This window comes from Athene cunicularia, assembly GCF_003259725.1.
Source record: "Athene cunicularia isolate RWA chromosome 19 unlocalized genomic scaffold, athCun1 chr19_part1, whole genome shotgun sequence".
Lineage (NCBI taxonomy): Eukaryota > Metazoa > Chordata > Aves > Strigiformes > Strigidae > Athene > Athene cunicularia.
Genome location: NW_020799124.1, coordinates 8,139,034 through 8,154,026, shown reverse-complemented (window position 1 = coordinate 8,154,026; position 14,993 = coordinate 8,139,034). Strand labels below are relative to the sequence as shown.

The 14,993-nt window shown below is 42.5% G+C and overlaps 1 protein-coding gene across 1 annotated transcript in view; it reads left to right on the top strand.

The window, feature by feature from the left end:
- Nucleotides 1-11,839: 11,839 nt before the first annotated feature.
- The window catches only part of COL26A1 (collagen type XXVI alpha 1 chain), a 180,410-nt gene continuing 177,256 nt past the window's right edge, over nt 11,840-14,993 (top strand). Inside the window, exons 1-2 of the mRNA XM_026861666.1 lie at nt 11,840-11,873; nt 13,471-13,534. Of these exons, the coding sequence (XP_026717467.1) occupies nt 13,509-13,534 (26 nt within the window). The 5' untranslated portion in view covers nt 11,840-11,873; nt 13,471-13,508. The remainder of the gene's footprint in view (nt 11,874-13,470; nt 13,535-14,993) is intronic.

The window sequence follows — 14,993 nt, the reverse complement described above, 5'->3', positions numbered from 1 at the left end:
CCTGGCGGGGCTGGCGGCGCTCGGGCTCTGCGCGCTGCCCGCAGTGCGGTTCGCAGCGCCTGGACGGCCTCAAAGCCGCAGCAGGGTGCGCTGAGGGGACGGCCGCCTTCCGCGTCCGTCGGGCGGGACTGGCAGCGGATCCTCCCGCCCGCGCTGTTTCGGGGGAGAGGCGTCCCCGCGGCCTTTCTGTCCTCGGGAAAGCGAGGGCCGGGCTGGCGGGTCCTGCACACACTCAGAGAGCCCACAGCGCTCGGACACCGCGCTGCTGTCCCTCACCGGCTTGGAAGTGCTGTCCTTGCCTGAAGTTCCACTGCGATTTTAGCTGCAGGTTCTCCTTGAATGGACAGTGAAGCAAGCTCTTGACGTTTCTTATTAAGGCTTGTTAAGGGGAAGCAAAAAGCTTTTTTTACATTGCAGCTTTTAAGGAAAAAAAAACCAAAACCATCTGTCAGACAGATGTGCTGCTTCAGAGCTGTTTAGTGCCCAGGTACAATAGCAGTTTTAGACAAGCTTTCAATAGGGCCTCTAGGTGCTACCATAATGTAAATGTTTATTACTAGTACTACTAATAAATGTGAACCAGAATTGCTCTGCTCTCACTGAGGGGGGAGAGTCTTTTCTGTCATGCTGGAGACATTTGCTGTTTCACTCTTTACATAGGGATAGTTTAGGATGGTTCCATGTGGCAGTGGCATCACACCATTCACGTAGTATTTTAAAGTTCAGAAAACCCTGTGTTCAGGTTGGTGGGACAAAGACAGTATAAAAAATGTAGTTGCAGCTAGCACTGAATTTGATTCTGCTGTAGCAGACTGGATGTGTATTTTCTGTTTCTGAAGATCCACATGTGATTCAGGACCAAATTCACAGTGAGCTGGGGCAGCTTGTAGTTAATCCTTTATGCAGCTATTAATGTCCACATTTCAGACCTAATAACTTCCAAAGACAGGAAGGGTGACCCAGAGAGAAGAAATTAGGAGAGTAGGAGATCCTCTCTTATTAGCTGGCACGTTATTAGCTGCCACTAGCACATGAAAAGAAATGTGTTATAAAGGGTCCTATTGTGGACCACAGAACAGAAGAGGGGAAAGAAAAAAAAAAGAGTAAGAGGTAACTGAAACTGGGTAAAACTGGCTGTTTGTGCAGCTGCCCAGAAAGCAATTAGGATTAATTTTTAGATGAAGTGTCAGATAGGGTCTTTGTGTGTTTATATTAGCCACTGAAGAGTAAGGAGAGCACAGCTGACTAAGGCTGCAATTTTTGGATTTATTCACGTGATTTAGGGTTTGAAGTCACTTTAGAAAGTGGGAATTAAGCTTCCAGGCCACTTAGGGTGACATTTTCAAAGGCATCTAAGTCAAGTACATTTGATGGTGTCAGCATCTGCCTTAGGCATATGGGTAAAGTTATGTTCGTTGCTGATGTATTGTTTGCTGAGAGTACACTTACACAAATCAGCAAGGCCATTTTGTTTCACTTATTTAAAACTCTTTGTTAGACTGCAGCAGAGAGAAAACTCGAGCAGTAAGTGAACTACTTCCAGACAATACTGGTAATGGTCTATAATTCTTGCATTTATTAGATGGCTGTTTTTCTACCATAATGTTTTGGTAGCAAGCAAAAATTATAATCTCCAGATGCTCCTCCATGGACAGATCCTGCTTCTTCCTTCAAAAGCCAGAAATAATTGCAGGCTATCAATAATATTTCAATAAAACTATTCTTCAACTCTAGAAATGTCGATGAGAACTCAGACCATGAGACATATCGATTGCTGTATCAAGGTATGTCATACTTATTGCCTGAATTGCAGATAAGAGGACTTTGCCTCCAAGTTAGAGGCCCACAGGTTTTTCTGGAAGCAGCAGTAAAATGTAATGCCAGTCACCTTTCAAACAATATTTCAGCGCTTGCAAATCATTCAGTGTTTTGGAGAACAGTATTTTAAGTTTGCATTATATTTCATTTAATGTGGCATATAAAAATTTTCCTATGAAAACAACTCAAAAAAATCTTTCATAAGATTTTGTGGCTCAGTACTGGTACTTTGTTTAATGTAGTGTAACAATGTTTCCAAACTTTGGAAAACATACCCTGGAGCACTCAAATCAAGTTCTGTGTGAAAATAATGCCTTGGTTAGAAGTACAACCACATGGCAAGACTTACCATGAGAATGACTGCTCTGCCTGTTTGTTGTGTGTTGCATGACATTTATTGTCTGTGTGCAGAAACAGCTTTCTCGTGGGTGCACACAGAGACCTCCATTACATCCTCTATTTATACTGGTTCATCTGGGGGCAAGGCATAGAGTACGAGAACTGAAAGGAAGAAACACTGATTTTTGTGCTCTAAAGCCTGTTAAAAAAAATTAAGAAGAAAGTCAATATTCTTGTGAATTTGAAGCTTGTTGCTTAAGAAGCTCAGGGAAGGGATATGTCTCTGAGGTTCAAAGCCTAGCTGATGTAGTAAATGATAATGGTTTGGGTGAAGTGTGGCTGTCCCCTGGATAAAGTTTTGGTAGAGCTATGAAAAAGGACCAAACGGAAACAGGACATTAAGGTACATTGACAGGGGTGAATAGGAGCGCTGCTCTTTGTCATGAGTCTGTTTCACTTAAAAGTGGTGACCAAGGAGGGAGAAGCACTCAGTTCAGTCTTTCAGAAAACCTATTCTGCAATCAATAGGGAAAGCTCATGCAAAACCTGTTGCTTGGTTCATGACAACAGATTTTCAAGGACTACAGCTCTGATTTATCTGTGGCCTCAAAGTCCTTCCCAGAGGAGAAGAGGAACTTCATTTCCATTTTATAGACGAAGAAACAAAAGCAGAGAAAGCTTAAATGACTTGCCCGAGGAACGCACCTGGCTGGGAGCAGATCTAGCATTAATTAAAATGTCTCTATGTGTCAGTGCAGCTGTGGCCGCTCACAGAGGAGGCAGACAACTCAGCGGCCGATGTATTTTCCTGACCAGTGGACATGAACTCAGTGACGCCTTAAGGGGCCCAATTCTCCCTCTGTACCTTCATCAAAGTCAGTGGAAATTCCCAAGGGATGAATTTGACTTGTTCCATTTACACAGTGATGTATAAACAAAACACAAGAAGCAGCAGTCTACCTCCACAACCCCCCCAAGAAAACAGATCAAAGTGCTCTGATTTTGAGTCACTATACATGAATCCAGAAGTACAATTTAGTTTCTACGGATTACAAATCTTAAGGTACAGCTGCAGATGATGGTCTGATAGATGTTCTGCTTATTCGAAAGTGGTTTCTCTGATCTGTGGAGCAACAGTAACACCTAGTGGCTAAACGTGCCAGCCCATTGCCTCCTGTCTTTCCTTCCCTTCAAGAAGTACGAGTTGCAGGGGACATGGTGTGATTGACAGTTTTGACTTGCAAGGCCAACACTTAGGATCTCCAGGGATTTGGCATTTTCCTTTCAACCCCCACCATGTTCTGTTTTCTATTAAAAGTGGTAGATGAAATATGAAACTCTTCCTCCCACCACCCAACCCCCTTTACTTTTCTGGCTCATGGAGGAGGTTGTTCCAGTCCATCTTGATCTGTAGGTGGGTGGGCTGTGAGTGGCCGAGCCTACTGCTTCCAGCTTGGAGCACTCAGATTTCTGTAAGGAATTCAAGCTGCTTTTTTTTTTTTTTTTTGGTCTGAAAAGGATCAAGCAGATCATCTGATGGAGGTTGGTGACCTCAGTGCATTTGATAATGTGGTGTTAACTTGCCTGTGTTAAGGCAGACCAAACCGATCTGTTCCAAGAAGTCCCATTTCTTAAGATGTGGTATGCAGGATTGTTTGCCATGATCTACTGGCACTGCTAATTCATCAGAGAGGGACCCCCTAGAAAAATAGCATTTGAGAGGAAAGAACCCACAGATGTTTATTGTGTTAGCAGGAGAGCCCTTCAGAGGGTCTTCTTTCCCCCTCACAGGGGAAAATTTTAATTTTTCCATGGAAAAAAACATTAAGCAAAAGTATTTCTACTAAAGCTCAGATCATTTGCATTTGTAAATAGAGCCTCAACTCTTTGTGGGAATTGCAGAACTGAGAAATTATGGTCTTGTCATATTCATGCTCTCTAATTTTAGGCTTCTGATTTAGGTATTCTGAATTATCTATTGGAAGCATCTATTTAGGAGAGTCTTCACTGCCTGTTGACAAAGCCTGGAATGTTAATTTATACTGTGGATGCATGCTCTTTTACATATGACATAAAATTGTATTACCACCCACTCAAAGAAGTAGTATTGCCTCCATTCACATCCCCAGCTCTTGTTCTAGCTTCCTTCCAGTTACCTGTTTAGAAAGAGCTGATTCATTTGAAAACTAGACTGATGCCTCTGGGGAAAAAAAAATATTTTTTTTTTTAAAAAAATCAGCTCCCTGAACCTGTTCACTGCATAACTGCACAAAAAACTGGTGCTAACAGAAAGAAGGTAGTGAGGACCTGCAGGGATATGGCCAAGTGGCACAAGGATAAGACCATTTTTTTCAGCTACTGTGCAGATGTACACTGAATTAAAGCACACATATAGTCATACCTTTAGTCAGATTTCTTAAATTTGATGTTCTCAATATCTGTTTGTGAGAGCAGTCAAAGAGAAATACAGCCTGATGGTGACAAATGAGAAATATTGTGCTTGGCACCCTTTATTCTTAGAAGAGAGCATGGCAGCCTTCTTGGGCTAGGCGAAAAACATTTCTCTATGTTTGGTAAAAAGGGTTCTATAGGTGGTAGACTAGAAGGTACTGAAACAGGACAATCAAAGCATAATTGTTATTTGTGATTCACAAGGGCTCATGGAACCTTTTCTATTAGACCCGTATGCTTTTTGTTTTGAATATAAAATTTCAAAGTAAGTTTTGTTTCTTACTGACAGCTGTGGTGTCTGCCACCCCTGTTGGTCTGGAAAGAGCCTGCATTTATTAACTGTCTGACCTATTTATTCACTCAAGGCCAGACCCTCAATGACTTCATAGAAGGCAAGCAAAAAAGTGTGTACTGTCTTTAGAGGGACTGCCATGTGATCCTATAGGAGAGGAGATCCTACTGACAGGAAGATTTTGTTTTCTCTCATTTTCATCTTCTGATTTGACTTTGGAGCTTATGGCCAAACACCGGAGTTCCTTAATCCTGCAGTCCTTCCAGGTGTTATGTTTCTGCTAACATCCTGGGCCAAATCAGCTGTCTTTTCAGATGTCTCACATTAATTTTCATTTAAGGCTCAATTAACTCTTGGCAGTATGCCATTAGAGACAACTGATTTATACCAGTAATTAGTATGTTTTGAGGAGTCTGGAACAAGATCTCAGATCCTGGCTTCTTTGCTTAGGTACCTGGATAAGTGATGAATGCTTTACTCTACACCCCCAACTTAAAAATCTATAGCCTTGATGATTTTGCCTTGATTCCCTTTGAAACCTGGGAAAAGTAGTACAATAGTTTCCAGTGCTTGACTGCCTTGCAAACTCCTCATTTGCAAGGTCCTCCTTAATACCTTATGGCTACAAATACATCTGTGTAAGAGTGGCACTTTGATTGTACGTGGCCTGCCACTGCAGACTTGCTGCAATTGAAAATCCTTGCATTTCTGCAGGGAGGGGTAAAATTTAGCAGCAGTGTGTTGTACTATGTATTTTAAACACCATGAGGAATGTCTTGGAAATATAAAAAGCGAAGTAGACTAAGTACTATAAAAAAGTTCATATTTAGTACAGACCGTTGACCATGCAGTATTAACTGGTTCGTTATTTTATTGTTCTTCAATAACTTGAAAATGTAAATCTTCTACTTTTCGCTTGGCTAGTGATGTTGTCTTGAGCCAGGTTATAAAAATACCGTGCTTCACCTAAGCACAGATTGTTATAGTTTTCATCTTAATTATCAAGCTCCAGATTTAGATGGATTAATACAATCCCTCTTTCTTTCTTTTGCCATAGAAGTTCAGAAGTATAATCTGTCATTTGTGAGAACATAAAGAATTGAACTGGAAGTGTTCCAAACTCTTTACTGTAAGTGTTCAAAGATTTAATGGAGTCCTCAGTCATAAAATCTTTAATTTGAACTAGACCTTTATATTCTTCATTCTTAAATTCAGTATTTTTACATCCAGGGGATTTCCTGTTATCCAAGTATGTACCGAGGCCCTTTATTTCCCTCTGTGTGTGTGTTTTTTTAATTCAAATCAAATGTAAATGTCAGTGGTTGATTGCACTTAACCTCCTTAGGTTCATATTTCTTATTTAATTGCATTACATTTTAAGGTTTAAGGCTATATATTTACTGCTGTTAATAGCACACTACATTTTAATGAAGCTGTTATCTTTTGCAAATATATACAGAACAATGGAGATTGATTATTCAGGAACTTTTGAAGAAACTGTATCTCAAAGCCATTTAAAATTAATAAACACAGTGGAGAGTTCCAGTTAATGTGTTTTTTTACCTAACACAGCTTCAGAACTAAGGAAATTAATGGTTGGGTTATCAAGACTGCTTGCTCTTCTCTTCCCCAGCCAGAGACAGCACTCGGTAGGTTGCTAGCCATAGCTGCAGTGTGCCAGGGCAGACGTTATAAGCTGTGGTTGTTCTCAGAGATGCTCCAGAATTGCAGCACTGCTTTTTCCAAAGTCCGCTTACCTCCTCTGTAAGCTGGCCAGACTCCCTCTCTGCCCGACCTACAGCTCAGCTCTGTAAATCTATTGTCAGTCAGTTCAGGGAAGGCTCAGAACATGGAAAATAATTATCTAATTTTCTTGAAACATCTAAAAAAAAAGGTAAGAATTACCTAGAGATCATGTACAGAAAATCTGGGACAAATCTACTGTGCTCTGCTAGAAAGCCAGCCAGCTGAACACCTGTTTTTAATGCAAAATAGTGCATCACCCTACAGTTGGGGCACTGCGCTGGGTTTTTCACAACAATCTTAAATACTAAAGATGTGAATAGAGCCAAAAAATGTTTTGCTGTGAGCCACTTCTTTCCAGGCACACAGTGAGGCTGATAGTCTTGTCCTACCATTCTATCACATACCAAAAATCTCCTTAGTCTGGTCAAAAGCTTTTATTTCTTTTTTTGGGCAATAATCAGTTTAAACATTTCATAGAATCTTACAGACTTTATAATTTCCTTTCTGCCAAAAAAAGAACAATTTATCTCTCTCTTTCGATTACATCTCATCTTGCTGCTTTTATTTTTTTCTTCTCGTCTTTCATTATTTTTACTATTTATACCATATCTTTTTTATTCCATTTCTATTACCCTTACAATAGCCATGATATATAACAAAGCACTAAATCCTGCACTGAGAGATTTCATGATGGTAGGTCAGGGAGTTAGTACAACCAGATCCTTTCTGGGTGTAGACTGGCAGCCCATGTATCCTTTCTGCCTGAGATCCAGTGGCATGAGGGGCTGTGAGCCAGTGTAATCCCAGAGGATTATTTGGGGATTGGTTTTGCATCTGTAGAGAGATTGATCTCTCTCAGGCAGAACAGAGAAGAGAGAGGGATGAAGAACATTTTTTTTATGTTGAAAGAGAGATCTGTGTTCTATGCGAGGAGCCTGATATTTGCAAAGTACAATTTAATAGTTCCAGTTTGCATCATTTAGAAATGAAACTGAGCAGGGGAGGGAAATCTGCATGCAACCAGTTCAAGAAGGTGCTCAGACTAAGCTTGTTTGACAAAACCACCCAGAGGCCCTAGAAGAGGGTTGGATTTGGGATACCAAGCCCATTAGGTGTGGTGTCCATGGGTGACAATAGAATATACTGTGAACACCTAAGCTTGCATTAGTGTACATGTGCATAGCCAAGAAATACTTGGATCTGACTGCCTTATAATGGCTTTAGCCTTTAATGTCTACAATGATTTTTTCATATTTAGCACCTTAGCTGCCTTTTTATTGCTTCCATGGAGGAATCTGTAAGATTCAAGAGAGGAGATTAGGTAGAGAGCCAGCTAAAGAGCAAGACAGTGCCACTAAAGAGTGTTGGGGTTTACTTACATGATTGCTCCTCTTAAAATGAATAGAGCAAAATGTTCATAAAGGTAAATTGATAAATCTGGAGAATATTCTCTTTAAATAATCCACAGAGCTCTCAGCCTAACACACAGCGGTAGAAAACAGACCCTAACAACTGAACAGGATGTTGGGTTGCATTACGGTAAGAACTGAGTTCTTGTTATTGTTATTACATAAAACACTGGTGAGTTCTTGTTCAGAGTGCTCTTTTCAGTACTGCTCACTCTACCTAAGAAGGATATGATTAAGGGGATAAAGCAGGGAAAATGAGAATAATACTGTGCCTTTCAGCTCTGAGTTATAAAGCAAGACTGAAGAGGTTTGGTATTATCTTGTTTAAAAAGAGATCTTGCTGTGATTCAGTCAATGATTTTAAAATAATGAAGGGGATTAATTACATTGAAACAGACAAAGTCTATGAAAACAAGGAGACTTAATTTGAAAAATGGGATCTTGGGAAAAGAATGAAGACAGAGAAGGGAGAGGCTCATGTGAATGCTTCAAGAAATATGTAATGTCAGTTATCAGTGTGGTCCCATGAATCTAGATGTGCAGTGCTTTGAAGCAGAACAAGGTGAAGATAGAACTGTAAGGAAAATATGGGTATGACAGTTGGATTGTGGCCGACTGTTTACCAGTAACACACAGAGATGGTGAAAGCCATGCCAGAGCAAGCACTGGGCAACACCAGCAGCAAGGAGGAAACACGGTGCTGGAGCCTGTGGGGTAAGGCCCAACACAGGCAAAGGTGGTGCAGGAAGGCACTGGCTGGCAAGAAGTTTGCAGTGTGAAGACAGATGGCTGGCAGGTGAGGAGTTCGTGGAACAAGGTAGAGGAGAGAAGAGGGAGAAAGCATATGGCTGCTATTAATCCACCTGAACAGCAGACACCTAAGGTGAAAATGTTGGAGGCAATTTCAGGTCTTAGCTGGGCAGCATCATGCTGCAGAGGTGTCCCTGTACAATGGCTACAGTGCAGTGATTTTAAGCTTGCAGCCCACAAACTTTTGAAGGACTATAGCCAACTTTTCAGGGGCCTGTGGAAGCCAGCTAAGAAAAGCAGACTATTGTGGTTAGGCCTCATTGTCATGGCCCACAGGGAAAGTTCCTAGGAGATTTGAAAAATCAGTAAAGGCTGAAAAAATATGGCTGGAACATACGTATTTGCTGTGTAGAAGAAAGGGTACTCTAGTCTCCCCACTTGCATCTCCCCCAGTTCTTCCGCTCCTTGGCTCCACAGGGCAGGTGGCACAACCTCTGGGGTGTGCAGGAGCTGGGAAGAGGGTGCTTATTTCCATAAATCCTCTTTTATTTGTTTTGTGTGCCTTTATTTGTGTGTTTTGTCAGGAGGGGTGTGAGCCCACTCACACAATGCAGAAAGACTCCCATTCATGTTGGGTCACTCAAGTCAGACAACCTGGGCCCAATGGGGAAAATGAGAGAAGCAGGAGGATTTCAGGGCCAGAGTCCAAAACTGAGACCTTCTTTGGTCATGAAAGTCCTTGCTCCTCTGAGATTCAAAGAAAATCCATGCCTCAGGATGGATTTTCAAATCAGCTAAGCATTTGGATACCACTGAATATGGATATCCTATAGCCAGTGACTGCATTGAAAACTGCAGCCTGGTATCTGGTAGCTCTTTCCACTGCCGGTTACAAAGTACTTTGGTTTGTTGTAGAAGTTCAAGACCATCTGTGGTCTGGAGAGTTTATAAGTTCAGTGTTTATGTCCTGTACAGCATCAAGCAAGCCGGCAGCCCTCGGTGACTGAATAATGTTTAATGAACAGTTAATGAACAGGAACATAGTTTGAGAATACAGACATGGAGACAGACCTCCCAATGTTTTCTTTGGTGACCTCAGTGATGGAAGATGGAGCATGCTTATTAAATCTGTAGATGAGGCAAAGCTGGAACCAAATGCAAGAACACTGGAAGGCAGGATTAAAATGTCAAGTGATCTTGACAAATTGGTGATATGATCTGAATGAAATAAGATGAAACTCATTAAGGACAACTGCAGGGCACTATGCTTTGGCAGGAATAATTTTAACTAGAAAATACAGGATGGGGGAAAGTCAGGCTAGCAGTTCTACAGAAGAGGTGGAGAATCCCAAAGTAAACATGCGTTAACAATGACATACAGATGTCAAAAAGGCAAATCCTCATCAGGGCAGAGGTATTGCACAGAAGTATAGGTTATGGGTGCCATACTATGAGATAGATGTAGACCAGCTGGAAAGTCCAGAGGAGGATACCAAAAAAGGATCAGAACTGTGTAACATATGACCTACGGGGAAAGTCTGAAGAAGTTGCCATTGTTTTGCTTCTAGAAAGCAAGGAGAGGTGTTAAAATATTTTTAAAAGTACTTTAAGGAAATAAAGGTCTGTTCAAAGAGAGAAGGAATAGTCTTCTACATCCATAATGGAGAAAGTAAGGCATCATGAGCTTAAATTGCAACAAAGCAGACTGAGGTTGGATGCTGAGAAAAACTACCAGCACAGAGCGCAAATCATTGGAATATGTTTTCGGATGAGCACAGGGAGATTCTGTCTTGAGTTCTTTCAGAACAAGGCAGAAAAGCTTGTGCCAACAATCATGTGTAATGGATCCTGCCTTCTAGCAGGAAGAAGGAAGAGGGATTAGATAACTCTTGCAGTCCAGTCCTTCCTGGCTGCTTCCGAATGTATTTCTACTCTGGCAGGTTGGAGTGTATTAGACCTGGTGCTATTTGTGCCTTGGCTTTATCACACCTGTGTGAACCCCTGCTTTCCTGCGTTCTTGGTGAGTCTGGTAGAGCAAGGGTGTGTTCACCTGATTTGCTTGTGCAGATCAGCGCTTCAGTGCATGTCCAGTTAGGAGAATTTTTGCCTAACATCAAAGGTGACATAAATTATTTTTCCCAGGACCCAATCATACTCTATGTATAATTCCATTGGACATAGTGGATCTTGCTGATCTCTTGAGTCATCACATTTTCCATCTGCTGAATTATGTTTCAAACTGAGTTCTTTTATCCAGTATATTACTTTATAATACCCACACAGGTGCTTCACTCAGGAAAAATTCTCATCTAAGGTCAATGAATTTTGCCAGAGTCGTGACTTCTGGATCATATCTTGTACTTCACACAATATCCCTGTCTATCACGTTTACTGTATGCTAAACTGCTTGTGTAAGTCAGATGTTTCTTTAGTTCTATTCCATGTTGACTTCAGCTGTGATTGATTTATTCCAGGTCAAATTCAATAAATTTTCACACACTAGCTACCTCCCAGCTTAAAAGAAAAACCACCACAGTCCTCTAAAATTTTCAGTTTGGCTCAGGCTTGGTTTGACTCCCCAGTAAGAGATGTGTTACAATAACCTTAGTCATCTGATAATTTAATTTATAATAGAGGTCTTGAACTCTTACTGTTACTAACCTCTTATCCATCTCTTTTAATTTTCCAAGGTTCCTTGACCGCTCTGTTATATCATAATGAAATAATCTAGGCATTTTAAGAAGCTAGAAGGTGTTTATACACATTATTTTTGGTTTTAGATGGTTGTATCAATGACTACATTCTAACTTAATTCTAACATAATTCTAAAGCTCCACAAGGTTTTATCAACTAGAACAAAGCTGCTTTTCCTTTGGTCTCTTCCTCTTAATATCCACATGAAAAGAGGTCTCAAAAGTCCAAGGGATGGGCCTTTCAAAATTTGTTCGCCATGATTCTAACAACATTGTGACTCTCTTTTTCAGCTAACTACTGATTTCTGTAGTACTGTACGTGGTGCTGAACAGTTGAGATGGCATGTCAATTCTGGAGCTGGACTCCACTTACAGGTATGACAGTGCTTTTCTACCTTTTTGAGCCACCTTTCAAACTGAGAACATTGTAGAAAACAAAAAATCCCTCTTTTGCTGTATAATTTCATTTTTTTCCTTTGCAACTGAACAAAAATCAGACTAAACTTTGAATGTTCCTTTTATTGTCTGTATTTCCCCCCACCCCATGTATTGGCTGGCTTGCATGTGGTGTATATGTTTAAAGAAAAGATATATGTTTTCACAAAACAGTTTCTGATGTCTTATGTCTCAGGTGTGCCCAATGGACTAGGAAGCTGAAAAACACTCCAGACCAATAGTATTGTTAAACTGAAGACCTGGCCCTTGCCTCTTGGCTATTTCTCCTGGTGCTTCCATGCATTGTGGCTTTCCAGTACCCACCCTGCCTCTCCCATCTTGAACTGAATTGGTGAAATACATCCAAATAAGTTATTTAGCCCTAATTGCCTGGGCAAATCTTTAATTAACATGCTTATGCACAGGAATAAAAGTGTAGCTTTACATTTTGAAATATATTATGTCTGGTTTATAAGAACAGAACTGTTCAGATTTCTTTTCTCATAGCTAGTCCCTCTGATAAATTGAATGGATTATGTTTTTGTTGGCTGTCTTTGTTACCTCCATCACTGTGTTTCCAATTTATCAACATAGTTTTGAGAAATTGTTAGAATATGTTGCACTCGTAAGCACCATGGGGAGAAAAAATATTCATTTGTTACTGCTATTGTGTTTGATTATATTATGCATATCCAAAGGACTAAAATGAAATGTCATCTTTAATTCTCCCCCTACAGTAGACAATATCACCCTTTCTTCTTGCGTTCCAAAAACAGCTTGGAAGTTAATTCTTCATTTTCATTTTAAATCAGGCATACAGAGTAGAAGCAAGTGTGCATTAGGGACAGGGCAGAAGTAATGGGAGCCTGGAGATCTGAGCTCTGTTTCTGGCTCTGCCTTTAGCTCTTTGCAGTCTTGAGCAAAGTCATTTGACCTCTGGTCTCCAGTCTCTCTGTTCATGAAATAGGAAGAACATTAGCTTCCTACAGATGTCTTGAATACTTTGCCAGAATCATGTCTTGTCTAATCACCTGTGTTTAATATCTCCTAGGGTCTTGCAAAGTCAGTGAAGGCTGAAGCAGCAAATTTTGCATGCAATCAAAAATAAAATGCCCTTGGACAATTAAGACTTGAAGACTACAAAGAGCTTCTGAAGGGGCTAATACAAGCCAGGAAAATGGGTCAGAAAGCCACTGGTGCTGTTCAGTGCTGTTAAATACTGATAAATGATCTATCCCAGCCTGTCACAGGAGGGAATTTAATGTTTTGGGGACAAAAGGCTGAACCAGGCTCCCAGCACACAGCCTGGAGCTGCAATAAACTGCCAGGTCAAGCTGCACCCAGTTTGGCTGTGCACACATAGTTGAGGATGATCACCCAGATTAAGCGTCAGGGGAGCCTCAGAGAACTGCCTAGCGTTTTGTGTGTGCTGCAGTTTCTGATTGCTTTCCCAGGAGAAGGGTGAATTTGATGAAGTCTGTAGCCCTACCAGGAGGAGAGACCAGAGTATAAACCCCTTTTCTTGTTACCCTGTCAGACTGAGCAGAGGTTTCCTGAGGACTGACTCTGAGCAAAATGGCTGAGTGGTTGAGCATCCTAGGGTGAGTTGCGGGGAGCTTTGTGTTTTCCTGGGGGTGGGAGAAGGGAAGACGTTCCTGAGGGTGGGGGGAGACTGAAGGGAAAGGTGTTCAGGCTGATGTGAGCCAGCACTGGGGACAGAAGGTCCTGTTATGTCCCAGCTTCAGGCACTGAGGGTTTTTTGTAAATAAATAGTGGCTGTTTCTGAGCGGGCTTGGCGGCCCGAAGCTGCTGGACCAGCCCTTCTGAGCTCCCTTTGAGCCCAGAGAGTGTTGATCCATTGCCTGCTCCGCTGATCCATTGCCTGCTCCAGCTAGGTCTGGGACAGCCCAGGAGCAGCTGTGGGGCAACCCCAGGGAGGCTGCACCGAGCTGGAGTGTAAACTGCACCTCTGCCTCCTTGTGTGATTTGCTCCAGTGATTAATGACAGCGGCTGCTTAAAAACCTGGAGCCTCATTTGCAGTCTAAACTTGTCTGGTTACAGGCTCCAGCCAGGGGCTATTTATCTCTGTGTGCAGGCTCTGGAGGTGGGCACCGTGGGGGAAGGGGTAGGTCCTCACCCGCGGGTGGGGGATGAACCTAACCGTTTTCCCAATATCTTGCTTCCAGCTGCAGCATCGTGCAGGGATGGTGTTGCCCCTGAGGGGCAGAGGTCTCTGCCACTGCAGAGCCCACGGGGAAGCCCTGGGCCCCTAGGATATCCCAGCAAGAGACCTGCTTTCAGTGCCTTTGGAAGGCCGCGCAACAGCAAAGGTGCGGAGGAACTGTTGTGAGCTTGCAGGATCTGAGGGTAAAAAAATGAGGAAGACAGTTGTGTCATCTTAAAAATTAAACCCCTCCTTGTGGTGTTTGGCTCAGATGAGTTGCTTGCCCAGTCAGTGAGCTGGGTTCTCCTCCAGGGCTCGGAAGGGGACTCTGAAAGACCAGTGATTGGGGTCTGTGACAGTTACCAAATGGGGATGTACAAGGACTATAAACACAAGCTCAGCTGCTGTATACAGAGGGAGCCTTGCAGCTGGCTCCCTTCTTGGGGTTCTGCCTTTGTGAAACAGCCACATCCTTCCACGACTGCAAAAATGTTCCTCCTGCTGGGGCTGGCTGTGCAATTCTCTGAGCTCGGAGCCATCCTGGGTGCCAGGCAAAGGGTCTGCAGGAGGTGGTGGCAAGGAGAGCGCTTACATGTGTTGCCAAAACGAGCCGGATGCACATACTGAAGCAGAGATTACTTTTTCACTGGTTACCTTGTGAATGAAGCATCTTAAAAATTATTTATTTCCTACTTTATCAGTGTAACTGCCGCAGTGTGAATGTGGCAGCAGGCGCCAGCTTTTGGACCTTTAGGCCACGCTGCTGCAGGGCAGGGGGTTCCCCTCGACCTGGCTCTTGGCTCATCAGGGGGACAGAGGCCCTTGCGCCCCGTGCCGGTGGTGCTGGGGGGCTCGGGCTCCCCCCCGGGGTGCTCCCCGCCTGTGCCCGCAGCCG